The 22,045-nt window shown below is 49.1% G+C and overlaps 1 protein-coding gene across 6 annotated transcripts in view; it reads left to right on the top strand.

Annotated features, from left to right (window-relative positions):
• Nucleotides 1–22,045, top strand: part of HOMER2 (homer scaffold protein 2) — a 104,549-nt gene that overhangs the window by 21,990 nt on the left and 60,514 nt on the right. Inside the window, exon 1 of one of the 6 annotated variants that reach the window (XM_019640047.1) lies at nucleotides 1,824–2,046. The exons of 4 other annotated variants lie outside the window; for them this stretch is intronic. In XM_019640047.1, coding sequence (XP_019495592.1) covers nucleotides 2,042–2,046 — 5 coding nt within the window. In that variant the 5' untranslated portion in view covers nucleotides 1,824–2,041. Of the gene's footprint in view, nucleotides 1–1,823; nucleotides 2,047–22,045 lie in introns of those variants that run through there. One more of the 6 variants, XM_019640048.1, reaches the window with a different exon arrangement.

Below are 22,045 nucleotides of genomic sequence, written 5' to 3'. Positions count from 1 at the left end.
ACACCTTGGAAGCATAGACGAGGCTCTGGGTGTCTGGGAAAGCTCTTGGGCCTGCAGCTGGGGTTGCAGGAGAGGCGTGGAGGCCATTCCCCGAAGGGGACACAAGGGGCATCCATTTCCAAATCTTGTCTAATCAACCCTTTCCTCTCCTCACCCTGTGGTGACAGCCTTTACCCAGAGTGACAGCCACTTTAATCACAGCATTTAACCTCACATGGGTTCACCCCTCCAGCATCGCCCTGCTTTCCACTGACTGTGTGAAGCGGCCCAGTGATTCACCAGCCCTGCCTGTTTGTCCTCACTGCATCTTCCCAAGGTAACGCGATGTGCCCTTTCCATCAGGGGAACGAAGGAAACTCCCGTTCGGGGTTTGGATGCTACTTGTCTCCGCGGCACCATGACTCTGTCTCCTGGTTCCCCTGCTCCAGCTGAGCCGAGCAAAAAGATAGGGCTTCATAGAGTTTGCAGATGTGCCTGGGAGACAGATATTAAGCTAATAATTTCACAAATATAACAAAACAGTAAGTGCAATGAAGAAAAAGTGGGAATTCACAGTCTCGTCTGGGGCCTTAGGTAAAGGTTCCACAAGGAAGTGACATTTTAACAGATCTGCAAAGTGAGTAGGAAATTGACTCGGCAGGGGGTTGGGGTGTCAGACAGGAGAAGAGAAAATTTTCCGGACTTTAAGAATAGCATGTGAAAAGATCCTGGGGCTGAAAGGAGTCTGGCCAGTGGCTAGAGTGCAGAAAGCAAGGGGGAGATTGAGAGGAGAAAAGGCCAGAGAGGGCAATGGAGGCACGATGGGACAGGGCCTTGAACCCGTGTTCAGTGTGTCAGTCTTCATCCCAAGGACAGTGGGAAGGAAGCCACTGATTTTAAGAAGAGTGACATGATTAGATATGTAATTGTGAAAGTTACTGGCCAACTGTTGGTGCCCACCCCCACCCCAGGAGATTTTGAGGGTTAGCAGGTAAAGTTGTGGTTCAGGAGAGAGAACAGTGGGGTAGGGTTGGTAGCCAAGCTTCATATGCTTGTTCCTTGACTTTTTACTGTCCTAAGATGCCAGGCTCGTGTGGGCAGTATGTTCTCAGCAGATTATCCTGTGTCAGGCCGAGAGAGGGGACCAAAGTTAGGTTAGCCCCAGTGCCAGTCTTTAGGGAATCAGGAACCGATATGTGGAAGGGGGTTAAGAGACTGCTCTGCTTTACCTTCCACTGCTGCCATTTCAGTTTCCCTTGCTCTAAGAATAAGACAAGCTTGATCAAACCTCCTTAAAACCAGTTAGCCCCTACTTGGGCGCCCACATCCCATCTTTACCCAGGGAAGAGCCCAGAACACCTGCCGCGTGGTTAGGATCCGGAATTTCATGGCGGCACGTTCCCTGAGCCACTCAGCCTGGCAGAGGACAGCAAGATGAAGGTGGGCTTCAATGAGGGGCGTGGCCGTGCCCATCTCAGAGCCGGAAGATCAGAGCTCTCATCTGAATGTGTGACCTTGGGTAAATCATTTCCCCTCACGGGGCCTCAGGGCCTTACCTGCAAAGTAAGGGGACCCCCAGAGCCCCCTCCAGCTGCGACTGGGACTCAGTCCAGCAGCAGGATGCTGGCTCGCGGCACTTCCCGGAGCCCCCAGATGTGCATGCGGCGGGGGCGCGCTGACGCCGGATCGCAAAGGGAAGGGGGCTGCCGGGGAGGCCAGCGACCACCGAGTATCAGCGCCCCCCACGCCCTGCCCCAGCTCCCGCCCTCAATCTGGGTACAGCGCCCCGGGGCCACTAGGTTACGTAAGGAGCGGGGTGGGGGAGCAGGGCGGGGCGGGCACCGCCTGAGCGTGGCTGCCCAGCCCCCGGAGGCCCAACCCCCGCCCGCCCGCGCCTGGCGGCGGCGGCTGCAGCACCAGCACAGCCCGCGGAATGGAGCGGCGCCGGGGCTGAACCGGGCGCACACGGGCCTCCGCATGTGCCGCGCGGGGAGCGGCTGCCGAGCCGGCGGACAGCGAGCGCGAGAGGCCCCGTCGGAGCGGCCGCAGGAGAGCGCCGGAGATGGGGTGAGTGAGCCTGTAGCGCGCGAGGGCTGCGGGGCCGCCACCGCGTCCCGGCTCTGAGCCCCGGCACCCAGAACCCGGAGCGAACGTGCGGTGCCCGCGGACCTTCTTTCCGAGCTGCCCGGGCGCGGGCATCGCGCGTGTACAGGCGCCTGCCCGGCCTCGGTGCCTCGGCGGTGCCGCGGTCCGTTCGCTCCCGGGCATGGTCGGCCAACTCCAGGGCCTGTGTCTGAGTGTAGGAAGCAGTTTGCCCTCCTCCAAGACTGGGTTTATTACAAACCAAATGGAAATCCAAGTTTTCCTGGAAAGAACATTAATAACTCCCCAGCATAGAGAGCGTGAACTTTGAGTCTGCTGTGAGGTGGCTGAGGAGGATGGCAGTCCGTAAGGAGCCTAGGTGAGGCTTCAGTCTTTTGAAACAGCCGAGCATCGGCTCAGGAAAGAAGTTGAAATACTCTGTCGAAGTGACTAATGCTCCAGAGTACATAGAGTAATTCGAAAAGCGGGATTGATTTCTCCTGGCGTCTCTGAGCAGCAGGCGCTGTGAGTCAGGGAGCCACTGTCCTCATAACACAGTTAACTCGTCACGCTTGCTCTCGAGGTGCGTGTTCTTCGAGGATGAGCCGTCGGTTCAGGGAATGGTTATTATGCCCATTTCACAGATGAGGAAACTGGAGTGGTGCTGTGGCTTCCCCCAGGTTGGGCAGCTGATGAGCGTTTGTAGAGGGACACTGTGTGGGCACCAGTAAGCCACAGCCTGACGGGAGTGGAGGTTGCCAGTGAGCTGGAGCCGCTGAATCGCCACATCCCCTGCTGCTGAGCTTAGTTTAGCATCCTTCCTACAGTCCTCCTCTGCTCTGTGGGGCTGGAGCTGCTGCTTTCCTGCCTGGGGACGGGCGAGGAGTGGAAAGGGGCGAGATGGTCCTGGTGTGGCGCCTTACTCCAGATGAGAGTCTGGAGTCATTTTACCCAGCGAACTTGATCTGCGGGGCTGCACGGTGCTTGGAGGAACCAGAGGCAGGCCAAGAGGAATTCTGAGGAAGGGACAGTAGGAGGGCTCTGGACCAACATGAGCATGGCAGGGACAGAGGGAAGCCAAGAGGTCTGCTTAAAACGCTGGTGCTGACCCAGGAGATGTCACACATACAAAAACTCTGGGAGATTTTACCAGAGGCACCCTGCCTGGGAAGCTGACTTTCTGTAACATTTCCAGTGACCCTTTGGTAGACTGTGAAGGGGCTGCTCTTTGAGCAGTGGGAACCTTTGCAGCTCTCAGATTTCATACTTGAAAAGAAAAATGTATGGGAAGAAGGAGTTGGCAAATGTAGGTCTCAAGGTAGACAAGAAAGGAATCTGGTCATTTTAACACTCTGGCCCCTCCCCCACAGCCAGCAGAAAACCAACCCAACACACTTACATGATCAAAAACAAATATTGAAATTCCAACTGTGGTTGAGATCAAATGGCTCTGTGGAAATGAAAATATTTACTCATAAAAGCTTAAAGGAAACATCAGAAAATAATTTTTGTGGAGAGCAGGGAGGAGTAGCTTAGGGATATTTTGTTTAAAATGGAATGTCTCTCATGTAATTTTAACATCATCCGTAAATGTCTATTACTCACTTCTCGTAGGTAAGGGCTGGCTTGTAACTCTTACCTACTTCTGCCATTTTTAATATATCCACTTCTATAATTTATGGGAATGTACGAGCCATGGTTGTAAACTGAGATGGAGCTAGGGCTGGATAAGCAGTTCAGACAGAGGCAGGTGGAGGGAGCCATTTTAACCACAAATAGAACCAATGTCATCTTTTCCTAGAGTTGAGTAGGCAGCCAGTAGGAAAGTTCATTGTGGTCCTACAGTGTTGTCATGGCTCTAGTGTGTAGACATAACCAGGATTTAAGGGGGGAAAAAAATCTGAGTTTACCTCTCCCCAATTAAGATGCTTTTCCCCATTCAGATGTTCACTGCAGCCTCTAGCTTCTCCGTGAAGTGTTTTGCATTGTTTGTGGTTTGTGTTCTCACTCCCCAAGGCAGCTATTTCATATCCTCTCCTCCCCCTGAACACACCTCGCCTCCCTTTTCATTGACAGAAGAGAAGCCAAGACCCAGGACAGCACCATCTCCCACCACACCTACAGTGCCTTGTGCAGCTGCCCTTGGTTTCCCTTCCCACCTGTTTTACTAGATGGCCAGTTCCTCCTCTTGTCCTACCAGAGGCTAACCCCTCTGGGGGGGACCACCCATCCCTTCTGCCCTCACCTCATCAGGAAACATTTCTCATTCTTTCACCTCCCTCTCTCCCCAGGCTTTTTCCCATCAGTACACAATATGCTTCAGCTCTTCACCCACTATTTGCTCACCCCCCACACTCTACACTTGGGCTTCGGCTCCCACCTTTCCACCAAAACTGCCAGGGTCCCTGATGCCCTGCACGTTGCCAGACTGTCGTTTTCTTACTCTACCTCAGCTGCGGTCCTCACCAATGGCCGCGCCCTCCTCCTTGAAACAGCTCGCCACCCAGCTTCTTGCCACCAGTCTCCCCTGGTTTGCCTCTTAGCTTCCTGATGACTCCTTTCTGTCTCCCTGCTGGTTGCTCCTCTGCCTGACCTCTGAATGACAGGGTTGCTTAGGGACTGCTCCTGGTTCCTTTCCACTGTCAACACTCTCGTCCTAGGTCGTGTTACCCCCCCCAACCCCCCCAATGGCTTTAAATGCCACCTATATGCTGATGAGTCCCATGTTTTCCCCTGGACTTGTGACTCAACCATGCATGGAGCTCTTGCTATCCCTTCCACTTGTTTCCTTCCCCCTGTCTTCCCCGTCCCAGTCAGTGGCCCCATCATCCATGTCCTTGCTAAGAGTCATCCTGTATTCCTCTCTCCCTCATTTCATGGGTCTGCTTCCAGGATATGCCTGGAGTGCATTCACCTCTGCCCATAATCATAGCTCTCACTCTATACATGGCCACTGTTGCCTCCTTCCTGAACTAACTTCCTAACAGGCCCCCAGCTTCAACTCTTAGGTACCTCCAGTCCATTTTCCACACTGGATTCCAAGTGACTGACTTTTAAAATTGCAAATCACATCTCATCACTGTCTTCCCTACACACTCTTCAGCCTTCAAGGGGCTGGCCTGTGCTCCATCTCCAGCTTTACCCGCCATTCTGCCTGACCTTCACGGATATCACGGCCTCCTTTCCTTTTCCTGCCCTGCCTCGGGGCCTTTGAACGTGCTGTCCCCTCTGCCTGGAGCGCTCTGCCCTAGCTCTGCAAATACCTTCTTTCTGCTCATCCTTCAGAATTCCACATCAGGGTCACCTGCTCAGAGTCTTTCCCGAACACCCCCATTCCTCACTAACATAGCCCCACCTTTGTTTCTGCAGCACACCTGCAATCATCTAGGCCTCGTTTAGTTATTTATAATCTCTTCCCTGATAGCATCTGACAAGGATAGGGTCTTACCTTTTTCATCAGTGTATCCCAACACCTAGCACAGTGTCTGACGCCTAACAGTCCCCCAATAAATATTTTTTGATGGAGCTAATGCTTGAATATGCTGGGCAGTCTTGCTTGGATGCTGGCCCGGAAGTTGTGATAAGTTTTGGATTACCTTTTATATAGCTTTTATGTAGGGAGAAAGAAATCTCATTTGGATGTAGTTTTCTTTTAATGCTAAAGCAAGCCATTTAGCTTTTGTTATGACTTGGGCTAATTTTCGGGCATTGGCTGTCATCCGAGTGTTGGAGTTGTAAATAATCTTTTTACTTGCCTGTGAAAGGCTAACAGAAAAGCCGTCTTGTCTGCTATTGTGACTTTTAGCTGATTTGGTCAGTGTTTACAAACAAGACATCTACTGTATGTCTGTTTGGCTTCAGTTTACACTCATTTATTTTGTTCAGCCAAGATTACGTTGCAGTGTGCAAGGCCACAATCTTGGTTATCTAACACCTCGGGCCGTCTTTCGGTAATCTATACCGATTAACTTTCTTTTGATGTTCATTCCTTCTCCTCTAATTTTCCATTCCTCCTGAATCACACCAAACTATGTAGTTCCTAGAAATTATGGCCTTTTCTTCGCAGGTTGTTGGCTAAAATTGATACAATCTCTCAGATATATGGAGGGAACTTGTCTTCTCCTGGTCTTGTGGGTTTTTTAGACTTTACTTTCTAAGGTTCATTCCATCTCTTCATCTGTAAGGCAGTTAGTCTGTTGGGGATCCAGGGTGAACACAGATTCTAGTTATTTCCTGCCCGTGTGGAGTTTATAGTATAGAAGGGGAGATAAGTCACATATGCAGGTACCTGCCTTGCATGTGAGTTTAAGCAGAGTGTTATAATCCGTAGGGTGTCAGAGGCAGTGCCCGGCTATTTGGGGACCAGTAGACTCTGGGGAGGTGCTGGGGAGGCTGTTAGCATTTAGGATCACCATTATCTAAACTGCCCTCTCCCTTAGTGTCAGAGTTGGAAAAATACACAGTAGTTGGAATGGGGTGGGCACTAAACAGATAGCTATTGAATGAATGAGTGATAGGAATGAATGAATGAAAACTCTCTGTGAATTGACTTTTGGGGAGATGCCATCATTTTTGTTGGAAACAGCCCTGAAATGCCTGGCCTTGGGGGTATTAGGATGGAGCCAAGGGCACATTTTATGTTTGTACACAGTCCCCTAAAGGAGGACCCAGAGCAGAGGGGTGGTTGATTTTGTCTAATGGACTTTGTCTAACAGATTTTGTATAAATTACTAGGTTTCTTTTCTGTAATGGTTCCCAGGGAACCTAGAGTCAAATGTGTGTTCACCTTTAGCACATTTATCAGACCTCATCCATTCTCTCTGTTCCTCATTTAGATTTGTGGCCCTACCCTGTTTGCTTTCACTCTTTCTCACCTACCACCTCTTTTTTTTTTTAATAAAATGAAAATAGTTTTGCTTTTTTTCTAATTATAAAAATATTACATGTTTATCCTAAAACATAACAGTATAAAGATAGGAATGAAAATGACTTGGCATCCCATGTGGCAGGCTAGCCTCCATCAGCAATCATATGTGTCTTTGCAGACATTTTCCTGTGTGTATATGTCCCTGTGTCTGGAGAGATGTCTACATAGAGCAAATATATTTTTAACAAAATGCAATTTTATTTTATAAAATCCTATTTTATAACATAAGTTTTTAAACTTAAAATACCTTGAATGGACATCTTTCCATGCCAATAACTATAAATAGACATCATCATTTAAATCCACACCTACTTCTAATTTGTCATTTTGCTGAATTTTATACATCTTTGTAAATCTGCTTAAATCCTTTCTATTATAGAACAAGGCAGGGTATATTTTTAAAAAGTGAAAAGGACATTTTGACAATCCGTTCAAAGCTGTTGTTTGCTTTAAATGAAATACCAAAGGAAAGAAACAGTGGAGGAGACCAGGATCACAGTGAACATTGGATAATTTGCAGTGACACTGTAATTTTGGGTGAGTCACCGCTCCTTAGTGAATCTTGGTGAGAACTTCAAGGATTCATTGCTGTCGCTAAGGGTGGTTGGTGGACTGGGCCCAGCTGCTCAGATTGTTTCTGCTTGTGTGGAAATATCAGGGCAGGGAGATTCTGCTCTAAGACCTGGATGAGAAGGTTCCCTGCCAGCAAGACCTTGCCCACACCTGAGTGCCCCTTCTGCTTCAAGTACCTTTTGGTGGGCGTCACGCACCCTCCTACAGTGAATTCCTTTGGTGAGGGACATCTGTACGGGAAGGACAGTCCCTGCTGTAGTTGTAAGGCAATTAAAAACAAAACAACACCTGGATAAATCCTGTGACATGTCACCTCAGCCAGCATCAGCACCCAGAACCCTTGGTACATGGAGTGGGCATAGGATCTCCTTTTCCATTTGAAAGAAAGATTTCTTTCACCTTTGTCACAAGTAAAGTGAACAGCAGTCCAGAAAGAGATTTACAATAGAGAGAAAGCATTTTCCGGAATGTTAGAAATCTCAGGTGGACCAAGTCTTGACCTTATAGATCTTGAGAGTTAGATAGACTTTGTTTTTGTTTTTTGTTTTTTTTTCCAGTGGAAATAAGTTGAGTAAAACAAAGCAGGGTAAGGAATTGGGGCCCAACACTTCTAATTTGTGCTGGTTTCAATCCACTGGTTTCTAAGCACGGCTTGCTGTGTGTGTACGTGTCCAGGTGTTGCATGTGCAGGCTGCCCCCAAGTCGTATTTATACAATAGGGTGGGAGGTGAGTGCTGGCATCAGGAGCCAGCTTCCTAGTGGGGTGCACTTCGTGTGGTCAGGTTGGAAGCCTCTGCTAAATGTACGACAAAGTCTCCGGTACTTCTGCCACCGGGTGCTGTTAGTCATATGGTGTCATTCTGGTAGCATTTATTTAAATTATATTTCAAATTAGCTTGTTAGAATAAAAATATGCTTTTGGGAACACATTTAGACATTTGTCAACGACTAGAGACATTTTTTTTAAAAGTGTTTTTATTCACAAACCTGGTTGATAGTCTTATTATTATTCCTCTTAGGAATTAGGGACTGTGGGGTCCACTCTACTGGGCAAAAAAGCTTAGGATAAAGCATTGCCTCCAGCCAAAGCAGTTAGCCTGAGAGTCGTGCATTAAGAAACCACTTAGTATACAGGTGCCTCCCAGCTAAAAGGAGGCTGGGTCCCATCATGGGAGGGGCTCAGATAGGCCCCTTTTCTTTGCCTTGGTCCAGATTACCAGAGAGGGGCCGGCCGAGCCCAGGGCCCTTTGTCCTCCTTCAGCTCTGTCAGGGGTAACCACAGGGACCCAATTAGTGAGAAATATTGCAGACCCCACTGCCTAGGCATTGGATCCCTTTTGGGATCTTTAATTGGAAAAGCTTTTAATTGGAAAAAAGAATTGCTTTGGCTTCTGTTGTCCTGGGGGAGAGGGGTGACGGAGAAAGACCTCATGGGGAAAGGAGTGGAGCCTGTTCCGGGAGGCTCCAAAGGGCAGGAAAAGAGCTCTGGGTGGAGATGGCATCGAGGCAGATTTCAGCTCAGTGACTGTGAGGAAGAGCTCTGAATCCTCTGAGCAGACTGAAGAGAGAGCTAGCTGTGTCACCAAGTGGTGAGTTTGCCGTCATGGTGGGTCACTTCTCTGAGCTGGGGAGGATGGCTAAGTACAGACAGGTCAATCCCAGCCCCCCTGGTTGGCTGTGTGAGCTTGGACATTTTATCTCTCTAAGCTTCATCTGTTCAATGACTGAGATGATTGAATGAGAAAATATGTGTAAACATTTAGCACAATGCCTGGCACATAAGCGGTGGCAAAGTTTATCATCATCATCATCATCATCCTCATTTCTGCTTTGGGTGGAGATTGGCAGGTGACCTGAAATATGTGGTTGGAGATGGTCTGTCACTCATCTTTAATCCTCTTGGGCACCCCCTCCCAACAGTCCTCAGCTGCTCGCCCCCAGTCCTGAGCAGTGCCAGCATTGGTTCCCTGTCATAATGACCCACATAGTATGAGGTTTGCCCTCTGAAGCCTTGTCTCACATTACTAAGCCCCTCAGGTAGTGTGGGTGGAGGAGTGTCACTGGCCAGAGGACTGGGAAGGTCAGGAGAGCTGACCACATATGCCAACAAGAAAACTAGTCTGCCAGCCAGTTCTTTCAAGAGGAGGCACAAGTGTAGACAAAAAGAGATGTTTCTTTCCACTGTGGGAATCAGACTCAGGATTTGTGTGGGAACCCTTCATTTTTATTATCTGCATATTCATTCACTCAAGAAATGGTGACCTTGTGTCAGGCACTGTTGTAGGTGCCAGGCACACAGTGATGAAATCTGTGGCCCCATGATGCTTATAGTCTAGTAAGGGAGGTGGACATCAACAGACATTACCTAATGGGTCACTGAGTAGGACTATAGGACCAGGGGCCATGTGGACTATATACTGATAGGTTTCAGGGTCTCACATCTCTTGGTTTCTGTCTCCTGTCTCCTGATCTGAACTGTTTCTGATCACCCTTCATCTCTTCATCAGCTTTTATATCTTTCTTGACCGTTTGACCAATGACCATCACCTAGCCATTGAGCACCTTCTCTGGTCCAGGCACCAGAATGACAGAGCTTGTTAGAACAGTGTCCCCACCCTCCTGAGGGAGATGGATGGTGAGCAGGTAATCAAGGCAATGAGATAAGCTCCGTTTTTAAAATGTGAACAAATAAAATGCTTAACTCTACAAGAAGAGAAGGCTTCTTGACAGAAGCAACCTTCTAACTGAGTCCGTTTGAAAGCAAAATCCATGTTCTTAAGATGCACTTTCTGGATGATGAATAGGAATTTGGAAGGAGTTTAGATGAGAGAGGCGTCCATGGGAAGCAGTGCGGTTTGGAGGCCAAGAACAGAGACCTTGGACTCCGGCCTGCCATTCACTTGGCCATGTGATCTGGAGCAAGATACTGACCTTTGAGCTTCAGTGTCCTCATGTGTGACACAGGAAGAGTCATAGTCCTAACGTCACAGGATGGTCTTCAGGATTCAATGGAACACACGTTTCAATGTGCACTAGCTATTATATTAGCAGTGGGCAGGGAGGTGAGAAAGAATGTGAAGTGTGTAGTGAGTATGGAAAAGGGTCAGGAAGGTACAGGCATGAAGGGAAGACCTTTGTGCCAAGGTGTTGGGACTTAATTCTGTGGGTGACAGGGAGCCAGGCATGGGTGAAGCTGGAGGTAGGGGGAGCGGTTAGTTCTGGGATCAAAGAATGAGTTCCAACCTGGGCAGTGGCCGGCAGTGGGCTCGGAGAGGAAGAGATAACTTGGGGTAGGAGGCAGAAACATGGTTTATACCAAGGAGTTTGGACTTCAGTCTATAGGCAGTGAGGGAACTGTGTTAGTTTTGAAGAGAAGAATAATACTTGTGTTAAGAAAATGATTCCAGAGGTAGTCATGAAGGGCAGTGTGGAGAGTTAAGAGATTGGATGGAAGAGGCCTAATAGGAGCGAGCCACAGTCTAGGCGAGAAACGGTGAGAGCAGAAGGGATGGAGAGGAGAAAGGAGAATTGCACAGGCACACCTCGTTTTATTGTGCTTCGCTTTAATTGCACTTCACAGATGTGCTTTTTACAAATTAAAGGCAAGAGCCTCCTTCAGCAAAAAGATTATGAGTTGCTTTATTACAATACTCGCTTTATTACGGTGGACTGGAACCAAACCCACAGTATCTCCGAGGTGTGCCTGTAAAATGTAAACCATGCCTTGTTCTGTGATGGATCTGAAGCAGTCTTCGGGGATGTGTGTAGTACAGGAAAACAGAAAAAATATATGTAACACTGAGGATGAAGGGTAGAAACCTTGATGTTCTTTCCTGTGATGTTGCTAAATTAGGACATGAATTAAGCCATCATTTAATGAAGACTCAGTGGGTTGAGTTACTATGCAGAGTGCTGTCTGTACAGTATCTGATTTAATTCTCACAGCAGCCCCCACCTTTCATAGTTGGAGAAACTGGGCTTGAGAGATCAGTAATCTGCTCAAGCTCCCAGGCAAGAAGTAGCAGAGTTGGGAATCAAGCTCAAGCCTGTTTGAGAGCAAAATCCATGTTCTTAAGATGTACTTTCTAGAGGCCAAAGCACCCATGAGGGTCATATGGGAGGTGGTCCCACAGCTCTCTATGTTTGGGATGAGAGAAAGGGAGAGACTGAGTTGCTAGCAATTCGAATGTTTCTAGACTGTGTGACTGAGTTGGTGGTGGTGCTGTTGACTGAGACTGGGAACACAAGAGATGCATTATTTTTTTGCAGGAGGGAATGATGAGAGTTTAGTGTTGGGTGGATATGGTAGATTTCCACTTGTGCTGGGTCATCCAAGGGGTGGCCTCTGTAAGTGGAAATCCAGCTCAGCATTTACGATAGATTCCCAGAAACAGATGTGGGAGCCGTCACCCAAGGAAAGAGTGGGTCAAAAAGATGAAGAGGCAACCCTGGGAAAGGCCTACAATTGGAGGAAAGGGAAAGAAGCCAGTGGATGAGACTGGGAGGTGATGAGAGTCAGAGGAAGGGCGGAGGAGAGACAATTGCAGAGACCAGAGGAGTGGAGGCTGAAAAGACGGTGTGTGTCTCAGAAGGCTTGGGGTAGGGTGGGGGCCCAGGGTGCCGGCTGTTAAATACCTCTGTGGAGTGGGAAAGGTAGGGCACTGATGGATGTTGAGGCAGCTTCAGCCAAGTGTGAAGGTACAAATCCATTTTCAGGCGATTAAGGAGTGAATGTGGAGAGGGAATAGAGAAGTCTGGTTGAAGATGCAGGGCGAGTCAGTGTAGAAGGAAGGTTGATTTTTGTTTCATGAGTTGAGCATGTTGGGAGGTTGAGGTCAAAGCAAAGGAAGAGATTGAAGATACGGGAAAAAGGTGAGAGGCAGTGAGGTTGTAGGCCTGAGGGGACTAGAGTGAGAGCTTAGAGAAGGAGTCAGCCTCCAGAAGGGGGCCCGGGATGGTCGTCAGACCAGGCAAGGTGCAGGCACACAGGCGTTTTGACGCGGTGGTGGGAAGGGAGTGAGGGAGATGGGTTGGCTAATTTCCCTTCTCAGTGTGAGCTAAGGAAATGGTTTAGTACAGCAGGTTGTGGGGTTGGGGCAGGAAGTTAGCTGGTGCAAATACTGCTTTGTGATGGGCCAGTTAGAGATTCAAGAATGTGAGTTTGTAAAGGTGCTAGTCACCACAGCTGGACAACTCTCCAGCACACCAAGAGACCTGGGAGCAGAAGCAGAGGTGAGCAGTCACAGAGCAGATGGTGGGCATGCAGAGATGGCCACCCTGGTTGGACTTTGAGTGCTCTGCCATCCGCAGCCCTGGGGGGACACTGTGTGGTGTGTGGGAGCCCTCTCTGTCCCCATCAGTCACCTTTCTGCCCTTGCTTCTCTGGGTAGCCAGTCATTGTTCCTGTTGTTAATAATTCTTCCAGTCCCTTTCTAAAAAATGCATTGAAATTCTTGCTAGCGTGACCTCCTTGAGTAATGAGATGTGTAAGTTTATTAACCTCTGTGAGAAGTGGATTTTCTTGCTCCATGGGAGCGGATAATCTCTTGGAGGAATGGACATTATGTGGTGACCTGGAGGGCAAGCTCAGTGCCTGAGGACATAGGCAGGGTGGGGGGCGGTTTATCCATGCCCTTCTCCCCACAGCATCTGATTTGGCATGCGCCCCATGGAAGATGGGCGATTGCTTCTTCATAACTCTCTCCCCTCAGCCCCACTCAGTGAGTCCCTCTCACAGTGGCCCAAAGTTGAGATGGTCAGAAATACCAGAATGTAACAAACCCTTGTTTCTTTTTTTCTTTTTTCCTTTTTTTTTTTAAAGATTTTGGGGAATTAGGGGAGGGGAACAGCGTTGGGGAATCGGGGAAGGGGAACAGACAAGTTGCTGTCCTTCTGTTCTTCAGTCTAGTTGTGGAGGACATCACTGGCCCATGTTGGTATTATCATTGCGCTCTTCCTGGGTGAGGCAGTCGCTCACCAGCCATTGGACGGCCGCTCATGGCAGCTCAGGGCAGCCCAGCTCCAGGTCGAGCTGTTGTTCACCATCTTAGCTGTAGAGGATGCAGCATCACTGGCCCTCATGTGGGATCCGAACCGGGGCCCTGCTGCTCAGAGCTGGCATCCCAAGCCAACTCCTAACCAACACACCACTTGGCCAGCCCACAAACCCTTGTTTCTTTCGATGAATCTAATTCTTTAAGTATGAGATAGGAAGAGGAGGAGATGGGAGCATTGAGTCTTACGCAGACAAGAATATCTAGACTGTGTCCATGACACTGGCCTGGGAATCCAGTGCAGAAGGAAGGATTAGGATATGTGGTATGTGACCATGTTGGAACACATCCTCTGTAGACCTTCAAATGTGTGCACATATTGGATATCTGACGTAAGCTACTTGCAAGGCATCCATCTAAGTGGCAGTGATTCATGACTTCATCCTCATTAGTTTGGCGTTTCAAGCCCGCTGTCACCTAGCCTGATCTACCTGTCTTCTATGAACCCTGAATCCTTGGCCCAGGCCCCTGTATATTGCTTATCACATAAAATACTTAATTAATACAATGTTATGTCAACATATTATCATGCTCTGCGTCTCCTCCACCCTTGCCAACTAGTCCAGTGCAGTCCAATAGAAATATGAGTGCCACTTATGTAATTTTACCTAGTCTAGTGTCCACATTAAAAAAGATGAAATGAATTTTAATGTATTTGAACCCAGTATACCCATAATGTTATGCTTTCAACATGTAGCTATGGTAAGTGAATCAGACATGGTCCCCCTGCCCATGGAATTTACATTCTAGTGAGGGAGACAGACTCCACCTGTCTCTGCTCCCCCCCCCCCAGAACACCTCTAAATAAATCCACAAATAAAATAACTTCAGGTTGTGCTCAGTGCCATAAGGAAAAGAAGCTAAGGCTCAGACCACCTTTACAGCGTGTGGTTATGAGATGCCTCTCCGAAGAGGTGACATTTAAGCTGCTACCTCATGTGAAGAACAGGAATAGAGCATTCTAGGAGGAGGTAGGAACAGGTGCAGTGACCTAGAATGGGAAGGAGCTGCCAGGAATGTTTGAGAAATTGAAATCAGCGTGTGGCTGGATGGAGTAGGTGAGAGGAGCGAGCCCAGTGTGGGGCTGGAGAGACGTGGGGGGACGAGGTGGGCTGTGGCGCGGACGATGGCTTCTAAGTCAGATGCATGGAAGTTGAATAAGATGTAAGGATTTACCAGGGCTGCGACACGGCCCTTCTTCAGTGTTAAGACTGCTCTGAAAGGGACAAGAATTGAAGCAAAGAGACAAGTGACAGGGTTCTGGGTCCCAGGTAGAGAGGGTGCTGGTTGGGGCTGAGAAGGTCGCAAAGGAGAGGGAGAGAAGTGGGCGGATTCCACAGACGGTTTGGAGATGGGTTCGCTAGAACTTTCAGAGGGATTAGATATAGGGCATGGGTTTTGGTTTAAGCACCTAGTAGATGCAGGGAGGCCTGGAGGAGAGGTTAGGAGCTGGGTGGGGGAGTCAAGTTCAGGGTCCACGTGAGTGGAGCAGTGAGTTATATGCACCTGGGGCTCAGCAGAGGTCAGACTGCACATCGACTGGGCGAGGTCACGATGGAGAGGGGGTAGGCAGGAAAGAGGGCTCAGGAGCCTGGAGCACCCATTGTTTGGGTGGAGGAGGAGTGGCTAGTGAGGGAGGAGGAAACAAGGCGGTGGCATCAGAACGCTGATGGAGAAGTGTCTCAAGGAGGACAGCGTGAGCACTGCTGAGACGCGGCCTGGGACTGGGCGGCATGACAGCTGCAGGTGGCCCTGACCTGAGCCAGCTCAGCGGTGAGGTGGAGCCAGGAGCCAGGTGAGTTGGAAGATGAGCAGGAGGCTGGGCCAGGGGCCGTGTGGGGATGTGGGGACCACTTTTTCAAGAAATTGACTGTTAAGGGAGCCGAGAAATGGGACATTAACGTGAGAGCTGTAGGTAGAGGGAGGATGTACTCAAGACAGAGCTCTAGCACGCATGGATGCTGACAGGAGCTGCCCCAGAGGAGGGGGTGACAGAGGAGGCTTGAGAAGATGGCAGGGTTCCGGGCACCAGGGGAAGAATTGTCCCGTGGAGGGCGAGAGGAAGGTACCCTCTCCTGGAAAGGAGGCGGGGTGGCCACGGTGGGGCAGATTCAGGCAGGCTCAGGTGTGGTGGACGACCCACGTTCCAGCCCATGGCTCCTGTTTGCTCCATAAAATATGAGGCAGGTCATCTGCTGAGAGCCAGGGTGGGGGATGGAGTGTGGGAGGTCTGAGGAGAAGAAGAAGGTGTGAAATTGTCTGGGCGTGGGTGGCCAGCCTACCAGAGAAACCCAGGCTTGTGGGCCATGGCAGAGTGACAGTTCGAGGTCAGAGAACATGAATTTAAAGTGAAACTTGTCCACCCAGTTTGGTGACGTTGCCCAGTTGCTTGGGTGTGGGCATGAGGAGGCAGATGGCAGGATGCATAGGCTGGGGAGGCAGGGTACTCTCATGGGATTGGTAACAGTGATAGACCATGGATGGGTCTGGGCCATGCTAGGAAGAGAGTGGATCCGGGAGGTGGTCAGTCAGTGAGTGGGAGTCTCTGTGAGGTGGGAATACCTACGCGAATGATCTGGAAGGATGGGCAGTGTGCGCAGGAAGCAGAGGGTGGAAATTCACACTGAGGTGCGTTCTGGAGATGAGGGGTCCTGGCAAGGCTGTGGGAGAGTGTCATCGGAGGGGCATGGGGACGAAGGCTTTTCCGTGGAGGAGGTCAAGGAACTGTGTCCAGGGTGTTGGGAGTTATCCAAATGGGTGGTGACAGTGACAGGAGGTGAGCAAAGGAAGAAGCTGGGCCTGGAGCTTAAGCCCCTGATCAATGGCAGGAAATGATGTGGAGGCTGGGTGGGAGGCCGGTGGCTACAATGGCCAGGCCTCCAAGGGCATGGAGAGAGTCACATGGGGGTGAGGGGGCATAAGGACACTTGCCCTTGTCCTCTTGTGTTCTGCTTCTGCGGAGGGCGAGAGGAGCAAACCCGCTGTGTATACGGTGGGGCAGCTGTCCTCGGGGACCAGCGTGGTTTCGGTTAAGGCATGAAGGTGGAGGGGATATACTCTGGGTGGGCTGCTGGTGCCTGCTGATTTCAGGGAGCTCACGGAGCCCACGGCGGGTTTGCCAGTCGGGGAGGGGAAGACTGACTCAGGTTTGTGAGTGAACAGAGCAGGAGTCTGAGAGCTGCTGGGTGACTAGCAGGGTGTGGCCTGTCCCCAAGGTAAAAGGATGGGACATGGTCACGTCTCGAGGTGGGGAGTGGGGCAGAGCCCTCTGAGCGTGGGAAGGACGTGGGGATCCTGAGCTGATGGTGAACTCCACGTGAGTCAGCCTGGGGATGTGGTTGTCCCAAACATTGACTAAAACTTTGAAGACTGGTTGTAGGTGAAATAGCTGTAATAATAAAATAAAGGAGGTGATAAGCCTGCTTCCCTCTGCATCTAGAACATTGTATTTGGTTCTGCACCAGAGTTTATCCAGATTTAGATGTGTGTGGGGCAATATTTGGAGGCTGGAGGGCAAAGTGGGAGGAGTCTGGATGTGTGTTCCCTGAGGATGATTTGAAGGAAGTTTTCTGAAAGTTGGGTCTCTAGAAGCAATGCAGGGGTCCGTGAACACCGCTCCCCCAACTGTATGGAGAATTGTACATACGTATGTGCATTTCTGGGGAGGGTGTCCATAGTTTTTATCAGACTTTCAAAGGGGTCCTTGACCCAAAAGTGATTAGAACCACTTGTTTAAGGGATTTGGGTATTTTAGCTTAGAGAAGGGAGAACTTGGGCCAAGAGGTGAGGGTAGGGCCAGGAGAGCACTGTTTCTGTGTAGGTGACCAGCTGCCATTTGGGGGAGGGGGCCTTGCTCTGTGTGGACTCAGCTGGTGGAACTCACGTCAGTGGGAGGGAGGTGGGGGAGCCTGGGTTTGGCTCTGCAGGTGTCTGAGGGAGCCTGAGAGTGCAGTCACAGGTGGGCTATGCACAGGGCAGGTGACAGAAAGAGGTGATCTGTGATACCTTTGATGCAGAAACTTTGTCCAAACCTCCTTGTTCTGAGCAGTAAACAGCTTTGGGTGTTGCCAGGCTTTCCTCATCTTCAGGGAGACTTTTCTGTGGGCTGAGCTTTGCTGGGAGCACTGAAGCTCCTGCAGGTGCTCAGGTGTGCAGTTCTGGGGTACAGAGGCCCCAGAAGCCTGCCTGCCTGTCTTTCTGGAGACAGCACATTAAATGTCATCTCAGGGAGTGGGCCCTCCACTTCTGGGGCCCTCAGGTGACCCTCTGTGGCATGGGAACAGTGTTCCTTAGGGCATTGCCTTGGGCGAACCCAGCTCTCCCCATATCTCATGCACAGTGGCAAGCCCACCTCATGGACCCTCAGTCACCCACCTAGGTGGCCTGTGGCTTGGGCTCCCTTTTGTGATGTGGAGCTGGATGAAACAAGTGTTGAAGTGAGCTCGCAGCCTGGTTGGGCACAGCTTTACCTCTGAGAGGGCGCCCTGTACCCAGTGTGCTCCCAAGTGATGGTTGGGCTGTCACCTTACTTTGGCACCAGCAGATTCTGATCTACTAAATTTAAAAGTGACTCCCCCTGGGACAAAACTGGTGCTTCATTGAATTTGGCTTTGTCAGAGATTCCTGCTTTTTTTTTTTTTTCTTCTCTCAAATTTTTTTTTTTAAAGCAGGCATATCTCACTAAGGATGGAATATTCTGGAAAACTGGAATTGGAATCCCACAGCCTGATTGAAAGCCATATCACTTGCTTCAAGGGAGGGAGCTAAAAAAAGCGACTCCTTGGCTTCTCCCGTGCATTTTAAATGTTCTGAAAGCATTGCCCACAAAGGAAACAATGCCTCATTCCTTAAATAATTAAGTGAGGTTCACTGAGAATGGAGTGTCACCCAGGCCTGGTCACACTGTAGCCCTCAGAGCCTCTCTCTCAAGGCAGGAGCTTGGGCGAGTGCCTGAAGAGGTTGTCGGCATAGAAAAATTGATGCAGCCTCAAATAGCTGCCTTTTCAAGCACTTGGTGAAATTGGCACCATTTCATTAAAGAGGATGAAGGGGCCTGTGATATAATGCAGGTTTTTCCCTGACAGGCTGCATCCATCATGTTTGTATCCCCCGTGAATTCTTGGTTGGTCTTACTTGTCCCTTCACAGTGAGATGACTGTGGCCATGGGCCAAGTCTGTACCCTCCCAACCACTGTAGTATTGGCGCTGGTTTCTGTATGTACTTGGTGGAAATTTCTGGAGAATCGGTGCAGGGAAGAGAGGTCTGCTTTACTTCCTAGCAGACGACCCTCCCCTCAGGAGAAATGGTGGCATCTCAGAACTGACTGATTATTGCCTGGGTGTTTGCCTTTTCTGTGGTTACAAAGGCTCTTTATGTCTGAGGCCACAGAATGGTATGCTGGGCAAACATACCATCATGCCAGATGGGCTCTGGTGTCTTACTTGATTCCTATAGAAGAGTGAGTTGGCCAGAGGGAAGGGAACTAATAGTTATTGTGGATATGCATTAGTTAATTTAAACTTCATGTTTTATGGATGAGTAAAGGAGTTCAGAGAAGTTAAATTACTTGGTTAAGGTCCCACAGCCAGGACACAGAGCAGGGCTCGGGGCTGGTGGTTATATGTTGAATGACTCTGAGGCAGGTCATTCTGAGGTTCACACCCTTTGTAAGACTTTTCAAATTCCATGAAAAAACAACTTGAGTTGTAGAAGTATACCTTGAGGTCTAAACAAAAAGCAGAGGCGAGCCTCAAGGAAGTTCTGAAGCCCACCACCAGTCACAGGGCAGGGGCTGAAAGTAGCAATCTGCTCTGATGTGAGGGCATGGCCCTTCACACAGCTGTCTGAGTTTTCTGTAGATTTTTTTCACCCAGAATCCACTGGGCTATTCCTTCTCTTTCTCCCAGTTTCTCCCTGGGCCTGTGTCTCAGATTTCAGTAGAGGCTCTGAGAATGACTTAATTCTTCACTGTTGTTGACTTGCACGTTGCGATCACGTTTATTAAGACATTATTCAGATCACGTTAAATAGGGCTCTGAATCTTGACTAAATAAACCTGTTAGGCTGGGCCTACATCAGATCAGTTATATCGATAGTATGTTGACACAGGAAGGTTGGAAGCTCTCCAAAGCCCATATTGCTCACCCGCTTTTTGGCCACAAATCAAAATCTTTCCCATACTCATAGTGGTTCATGTTTTAGGTGGTTGCCTGAATTGTTGGTCTCAAAGGTGCACGAGAGCTCCTTCCTTCCTTCCTTCCTTCCTTCCTTCCTTCCTTCCTTTTCTCCCTCCCTCTTTTCCTTCTTCTTTTATATATTTTTTATTATTATTATTATCTGCCAAGTGCTATAGCTACTTCGCTATCGCTGGGGCTCTCCTGGCTGCAAGAGAAGGTCCCACCTGTTGGGAATGTAAATGGGAAGGTGCTTTAGTGGTGTGGTTTCCCAGTCAGACCATACTTTATTTCCATAGAAGTGGGGGGTTTCAAGCCCCTCCATCCTAAATGACAGGTCAGACTGATTCTGACACAGTGAAATTTTATTCTCTGTGCATCTGAAAAACTTGATTGTATAGTTTGTATTTTTTTCTAGAGCAAATCTCTTCTGCACTGATGGCCAAACTCACCTAGTGGATCTTATATGCAGGTTGAAGAGGAAGTCAGACTGAAACTTTGATCTGAAACCTAGAGAGGATCTAGTTCAGTGTTTTTTGCAGGAAGAAGTTCATGGTTGAGGGTCTTCTAGGAAATCTGTTTTTAGAATGTATATTTTCAGGTCGCTGATCAAACTGGTAACAGGTAAAATCACTTTCTCCACATCCATGGGATCAAACATTTGCACAGCAGAGGCAGAAACCACAGAATGTGCTCAGACCTCTATGTCCAAGGGCTTCTGATGTTTTCTGCTTGGGCTTACCAGAATCACCAGTTTTATTTAGGTCACCTGTGTTCAGGTGGCAGCCAGTGACAACAGAATGGCATCCAAAGAGTTCAGGTAGCGGCTACCCTTCCTAGCAGCAGATTAGTTCAGCTGTGTACTTCTTACACCTAGCATTGCTCCTTCATTCACTCAATTAAGTAATATTTACTGAGTACTTCCAGAGTGACTGAGATGGATTTGACCCTGTCCTTGAAGAGGTCAATAGATACTGAATAATGACACACATAATTAAGTATAATTTGTTCATTCATTCAAGTGTTGAGTTGTGCGTGCTAGGCGCTGTCCATGGTGTTGGGATATCAGTGAACCAGACAGACGAGTCTGTGCCTTCATAAAGCTTGCTTATATTCTAATGAGACTCACGGTAAATAAAAATATAACGAACAAGGACTTTTTATGCACATGAGGAGGCAAAAAGTGCCGTGGGGAATCGAGGCAGGTAAAGGCGATTGGGAGCGTGGGTTGGGCCAGTAGGGTGCAGAAAGTGGGATGCATGAAATGAAGATTACAGGTGGGCTGGAGTAAAGGATAAGTGACAGGTTATGATGGGGAGTTGGAGAGGCTGAGGGAGAGAGGGGGAAGAGAAGTTCAAGCAACCGAGAGGCCAGTTGGCAGGATCACCCACATGTGTACTGAAATGACTGAGAGTCCAGACAGGACCAGTGTAGGGGAGGCAGTGGTGACTCAGGAGCTGAAATCACCGAGAAATGCAGGGGAGTGACATGGGGCTTGTGGTGACCGCAGCAGTGAGGTTAGTGGGTGAGAGTCTGATGACAAAAGAGTCAAAGCTGGAAGAGAATTGTCTGGAAGGGGCAGTGAGGAGCCTGTGACCCAGATGCAGAGGGTGCTCTACAGGAGAGTTCCAGTTGCCCGGAGTGTGGATAGTAGGGGTATCTGACCTGGTATGCAGAGGCTGGGAAAGGCTTTTGTAATGTTGTGATTTATAATAAGAAATATATATTTGGTGTTCAGTTCCTGGCACAGAGATCCTAAAACCCTTGGAATCTCCTGGGATGAGAGCAATAAAGGTGTCTTTTGTTCTGTTAATGAGGTGAGTTTTGAAAAGCACCTAAGGATGAGATCTGGTTGCCAGGGAAGCCAGCCAAGTGATTAGAGGGTTGGAACTTTTAGTGTCCACCACACACCCCTCCTTGGAGGGGAGAGGGACTGTTGGTTGAATCAATTGCCAGTAGCCAATTGTTTAAGTCAATGGTACCTATTTAATGAAGCTTACATAAAAACCCAGAAGGATGGAGTTTGGAGGGCTTCTGGGTTGGTGAGCGTGTGGAGGTTTGGGGATAGTGGCGTGCCAGAGAGCATGGAGGCACCACAGTCTTTCCCAGACCTTGCCCTCTGCATCTCTTCAGTCTGGTTCTTCTTGAGTTATATACCCTTTATGATAAACTGGTGATCTAGTAAGTAATGTGTTTCTCCGAGTTCTGTGGGTAGCAAAGTAATAGAACCCAAGAAGGGGGTCATGAGAACCTCCCA

This window comes from Hipposideros armiger, unplaced genomic scaffold, assembly GCF_001890085.2.
Source record: "Hipposideros armiger isolate ML-2016 unplaced genomic scaffold, ASM189008v1 scaffold_48, whole genome shotgun sequence".
Taxonomy (NCBI): Eukaryota; Metazoa; Chordata; class Mammalia; order Chiroptera; family Hipposideridae; genus Hipposideros; species Hipposideros armiger.
The sequence above is the reverse complement of the archived record's forward strand: the minus strand, read 5'-3'. Positions and strand labels throughout refer to the sequence as shown.